Source organism: Nelumbo lutea, chromosome 5, assembly GCF_056320005.1.
Source record: "Nelumbo lutea isolate HS-2025 chromosome 5, American lotus-T2T, whole genome shotgun sequence".
NCBI classification, from domain to species: domain Eukaryota; kingdom Viridiplantae; phylum Streptophyta; class Magnoliopsida; order Proteales; family Nelumbonaceae; genus Nelumbo; species Nelumbo lutea.
Genome location: NC_142688.1, coordinates 50,209,380 through 50,215,379, shown reverse-complemented (window position 1 = coordinate 50,215,379; position 6,000 = coordinate 50,209,380). Strand labels below are relative to the sequence as shown.

General features: G+C 37.0%; 1 protein-coding gene across 2 annotated transcripts; it reads right to left on the bottom strand.

The window, feature by feature from the left end:
- Positions 1–381: 381 nt before the first annotated feature.
- On the bottom strand, positions 382–5,214 carry LOC148852310 (eukaryotic translation initiation factor 5-like). Of its 2 annotated transcripts, none has more exons than XM_088943502.1 (2): positions 5,032–5,214; positions 382–2,485 (listed from the first exon to the last, which is right to left on the bottom strand). In XM_088943502.1, the coding sequence occupies exon 2, from the start codon at positions 2,107–2,109 to the stop codon at positions 739–741; it is 1,371 nt and encodes a 456-aa protein (XP_088799628.1). In that variant the 5' UTR covers positions 2,110–2,485; positions 5,032–5,214; the 3' UTR covers positions 382–738. The 2 variants fall into 2 exon arrangements, with proteins under 2 accessions (XP_088799628.1, XP_088799629.1); XM_088943503.1 differs by having other exon boundaries at positions 382–2,478; positions 5,032–5,182.
- Between the last annotated feature and the right edge of the window lie 786 nt (positions 5,215–6,000).

Sequence of the window (6,000 nt, the reverse complement as noted above, 5' to 3'; positions counted from 1 at the left end):
TGTTTGTATGGCATGCAGTTAGTCTCTTGGTGGATGTTCTCTTAGATGGATACTGTGGATCATGTGCGAATGCAATGAGCGGCACTTTCCACACGAGATTTCCGACTACCATTTTTTTGCTAATTTTTTTCAATCATTTCTTTGATTGATCGGACATTGGGCAACTGTACCTAGTTGGAAAATTTGGGATTTTTGGTATATTTTAGTACGTGAGGGGTTATGAAAGCTATGGGTTATATGGAGGACAAGTAGATATGTAAGAATAGTACTTTTTGTCCCCAAGGGTTGGAGTTGAAGGTATTATTTCTCTTAATTATAATTATTACTAATTAACCTGAGTTCTGACTTATATAAAGAAAGGTTAGATAAACAAATGTGTGATTAAAAGAAAAGTGATCACAGTAAAGTGTCAACTATAAAAAGCTGAAAAAAAATTTAAAATGTCATAAGATCACAGGACAACCACGTCATAGTTCCATTTTACCACTCGACAAAAACAGCAGACATGAAGACACGCAGCAACAGATAACCATAAACTACGACAGGAACTACCACCAGACCAGACGCACCACCATTACTCTTTTTATTCAAAAGAGGGTAGAGGCAAGATTCGTAACCACAGTCTACGACTCCCTAGGCCAAAACACCAGAACCCATAACCACATAACCCAAAACTTTATACTACTTACTGTTCCTTAACTATTAAAATAGGACACTGCACACGGTACAATGTTCAAATCACTCTTCCTCGGTTTCCGACTCGGCGCTTTGAATCCACTCAATGAAGGGTTTCACATTCTTCCAAACCTGGGAATTCTTGTTGCTTCCTCCGAGGCCTTCGTCGTACCACTGGACTATCGACTCTTCCTCCAACACATCAGAATCATAGAGTGCCTTCAGAGCCAACGCAACTTCCTTCACTGCATCAGCACTAGCCTTTTGGCAGAACGCCTCAATTGCCCGCAGAAGCATCATTTGCGTTCCCTCATCCTGTGTCGCAGCAGCAAGGTAATTCTTCTTCTTGGCCACCTCCTTAGCGAATCCTTTCTCAACACCTTCGAAGAGAGCCTCAAAGAGAGCCGTGATAACCTGCTGTGGGGAACCAGACAGTGACTTCAGGAAAGACTGAAGCTGGCTTACAGTGGTTCCTTTCTTCAGGTTGCCTTTTATCTCCTCGACCAGCTTTTCATGAGAGCGAGCAGGTGAAGATTTCCCATCCTCTAGGGCCTTGGCCTCAGATTTTTGCTGCTCGGGTTCTGGGGTACCATTCTTGGTAGCTTTCTTTGTTGACTTTGTGTCATTCTCTTCGGTGGAAAGCATGACCATACCAGCAGTAACCGCACTCAACTGTTCCTGAATACGCTGCCGTGCTGCCTCCAGGGAAGTGTCTGTCTGCCACTGGACATCATCATCATCACCATCGTCATCCGCTGCTTCATTTTCATCAGCCTGGCTTCTGGTGGGGGATGCACGATCTTCATCAGAGGTATTAGCCTTTTTCTTGGTTGAGGTGGCTTTTGAGGCCCCGTCCTTGGTGTTGACAGATGACTTCTTTTTCACCTCCTTCTTAAGCTTCTTCTGCTCCTCATCTGCAGCCTCCCCCTCCTTGAGACGCTCCTTCTCAGCCCTGCGCATTGCTTTCTTGTCCTTGGACCCCTTCTTTTGTTCAGGGGGGTTCTTGAGGATGAAAGTCGTGAGTTTGTCCCTCATGTCTACATCTGAAACAAAACCACAGGCAGCACATTTAAGAGTAATCATCTGTGTCTTGGTGATGATTATTTCAGTCTCAGGGTTCCCACATCCATAGCATTGCACATATTTTTTGATGAAGTTCTCAAGAAGCCCTGCAAGTTTTGCGGTATCATGAGCACCATTCACAAGGGATACTCCAGTCTTCTCATCAAATTTGGACTGAGCTCCTAACTCGCAACCAAAATACTTTGTGGTATAAGAAGCAGGCCTAGCTAGAGCTTTCGCAATTTCTACCATGTTGACTACATTAGTCTTGATGCCATTTCCCCGACCTTCAATCTTGGTAATCATTTTGGGCATCTTGTACCTATAAAAGGCATCATCGCTGTTGGAAGCACCTATATTTTGCAAAGCCATCTTGATCTATCTCAGCACAGGACTTCTAGAATATAAAAATCAGGAGGAGAAGATACTAAAGTTAAAGATGGCAGAGGAAGCAACAATATTGTTGGCTAGAATGTTCCCTTGAAAACTGAAAGTCTGTTTCCTTGCAATTGGAAAAGGCTGCATCCAGCTGCAACCACGACTATGCTCTGAATCCCGTAATGGTCCGAGATGCATGCAGCCAACTGTCTCAGAAGTGCGTCTGAGCTTTTTTCTGGATGTAGGACAATACTCTCCAAGCAAACCAATAGATCCCAAATAAAGAGAGGCCGATTCAGACATAAAAGAAGTTGCAAACTTGACACCCTCCACTTTGACGATCTACAAATATAGCAGCTAAAACTGCCAACTTCAAATACATAAGAAAACAAAGAAATTACAAACGAAATACAGATCAGAACAAAAGAACCTTGAACATCAGACAATAGAACAGACAATTAAATTGAAATTCAAAGCAAAAAGAATAATAAAAAGATAATCAATAACCAATTCATATAGTCATCAGTCAGTAACCAAATTCACAAGTATCTACCATTTATTATTATCATCTTTTTAAGTCTATCTACCATTTAATGTTATCTGAGAAATTGCATAACGTGCCTATTTTGTTGTGTGATAACCGCAAGAGGTGCGTCATCACCACAAGACATGTGCTCTACTCACTTGGCTTGTTGTTGTGTTCTGTTGCTAAATACCCAATACCATAAAGCATAACCTTGTACAATAATTTTTTTGTTCAGACCCTGAACCTTGAATTTAGGTTCTATGAGCCTCTTATGCTTTAGTGCACATCTACCTTTAATAGAAAAGACTCATGGATGGCCAAGTTCAAATTTAATAGCTTAGAAAACAAGTACAATCACTAAATCTTACATCACCTAAAAGAAAATGGTTATATAACCAAAAAGAATACACTACCATAAGAAAATCATCATCATCATAACCATCCAAGTTCTATCACAACTATATCAGGCTGGCTACACAAATCATGCTTTGCCATTCCATTCTGTTTAATTATAATATAATTGTCAAAGTATGAGTGCTTAAATCATTTGTTACTAATTCAAGCCCATGTCCTTTTGTCCATCCCTAGCCCTTCTAGACCTTTCAGCATGCAACAGCTTACTTATTCCTAATGATATTATTCTTACACACGTTAACAACCACCAAATTTGACTTTATTTTTATTTTATTTTGTTCCTAAAAGAAGTGAAGACTTTATTTTATTTTGCTAAAGCTGCAAACGGATCAGATCAAATCAGATATAGGTAGATCCAAAATTGATTCATTTATATTCAAATTGAATTCAGATTATAGTTTGATATTCACTAATGTCAGCTTGGTATTGTATAATATAAAAAAAAATGAATAGAAAATTGCTTGCATGAAACTTAAAACAATTAAAATTTAGTATATTACAACATACAGACTATGAAATTACCTTTACTAATAGATAGTCATACAACATAAATTTTAAGTATGAACATATATAAATCAAATCAAACTAGCTTTTATTAGATTAGAAAAGGGTGGATCCATATTTTATCCAATTATAAACAGAACAAATTCATAACACCCTTAATGGGATTGAATTTGGATTCACATTGGAAAACCAGATGCTGTAAGCAACCATATCCTGCTCAACTGCATAACCGAGGAGGTGCTAATGATTTGTACAGAGAGAAGGATGTTCAATCACAAATAAAGACTAAATCAACCAACATACACAAACACACATACAAAAAGAACAGCAAGGTTCCTAGAAAATTAAAAAGAATGATTGAAAAGGAAGCATAATCAAACAGAACTCAATCCTATAGGAAGTGAATCAAAGACGTTAGTAATTCATAACCATGAACATTTTTTCGGAATGTATTTCAGGTCCCACATCTGACATTCAAACTCATAGGATAGAACTCCAACAATTTGGCTACATATTTTTTTTATTACTTCAAATCAGTGGTTATAACTTATGGTCATAAAATGCTCTACAGGTAACAAGAGACAACTAAATTTTGAACTCCCACACAAACGAAAAGGGTTGTTTTGGCTACAACAGTAAAAGGATGTTAAATTGCAATTTGAAACTAAAGGCTAAATTAACTGCTCTTTGCATCCAACTATTAAAATCATAAGCGTAAAATAGACAATATATATAAAAGCATGCAAAGACAAATTGCTAAGATCAATATGTTAAATCTTTAAGAGCATTAGCATAAAAGAGAGAATATAAAAAATGCAAAGATACAAAATAAGACCTTAAAATCATAGTAAGCCTATTAAAATCATAAGAAAATCTAGATGTTTTCTTCCTTCTCTAGTAATCGACTTAAGATTTTCACCTAAAGTCCTACACATGATGCAATCTTCAATAAGATCTAACCATCATCTCTACAAATAATCAACATTTACGATTTGGCGATTTGACAAGAAAGCAAATAAGATTGCTCACAATCATACAAATATAAATTGCACACGCAGACAGAAAACAATCTGGTCTCCACACCGCCAATACTAAAACACCAAAGCATCAAAAGCAAGCGATACCGCTAATCCTAATCCTTACATTAAACAATTTAGAGCTTCCTGATAAACACCACCGGATCTACAAAACATTCGCTGAAATAATCGGATATTCTAAGAAAAAGACCAAATCGATTGAATAAAAAACAATAAAACAATGACAGCAGATCGAAACACAGCGTATCAATATCGGTCCGAAGAAATAAAATAGACCAAAAGAAATCTCAGATTCTCGCCATAACATAGCAGAAACCAATCAGGAAGAGAACAATCAAGGAATAAATTACGGAGATCGAAATCGAGAAAAGATTGAAACGATTGGAACAGCACAGCGAGAAGCGAGAAGCGAGAAGCGAGAAGTGTAATCGATACCTGGATGAGGTTGCTGAGAAACCCTAGCCTCTCCTTTGCTTGATAGAAGAGAAAACCAGGTGAGACGTATTTATAGTAGCAAGGAATCTTAGAGAGAGAAAGAGCGTTAGAGAGAGAGAGACAGCATCAAAAGGAAGCAAACCCTATGTGTAAAGGATTAGGGCAGACGCGTCCCAGTTTATCACTAACTTCTCTCTTTGCTTTGAAATATGCCCCGCCACTTTTTCAAATTTACCTCTACCATATCTCTTGTTCTTTAGGCGGTGAATTTTTCATATAATGACCATAATCGGATCGACCCGAATACGATCTAACCCACATCCGCACCATTTAAATAAGGAGAAAATAAGAGAACTAGCGACCGACCCCATATATAACTCGGTCAAGTTTTAAACCGATTTGGAGGCTGAATCATTTTTGTTTGTGGTTATTGGTTCGATCACATTATTATATCTTATATATAATGTATGTATATATAATATTCTTGTATATTTAATTTATATTTATATTTTTTATTCATAAAATGTTAAAAATTGGGATTTGAGAGAAAATGGATTTTTTGAACAAAAATAATAAAATAGACGTTTTGATGAGATGCATGGAATATAAAAATTATCTTAATTGAATAATTGAATATAAAGTTATAGCTTCTAAAAATTTATTATGTAATTTGTGATTCAATAACTGACTCAATAAGACTATGTTTCCTTTGAAGAAAAAGATAAAGAAAGGAAGGGAAAAACAGAAAAACCTATACAATGTTCTTTGGTCAAAAGCTAGTTTTACTAAAACCAGACCTAGAAACATAACCGGTGATTGTTCAAATACTTGGACCGCCGGTTCTAATGGTGGTTGAAAACAATGCAACCAAGTCCATATATACATATATACTTCAATGTTACATTGTTAGTGGGTTGGGTCTAAACCCGAACCAAGCCCGGTTATGACCACAATAAGATATTTCCTTAC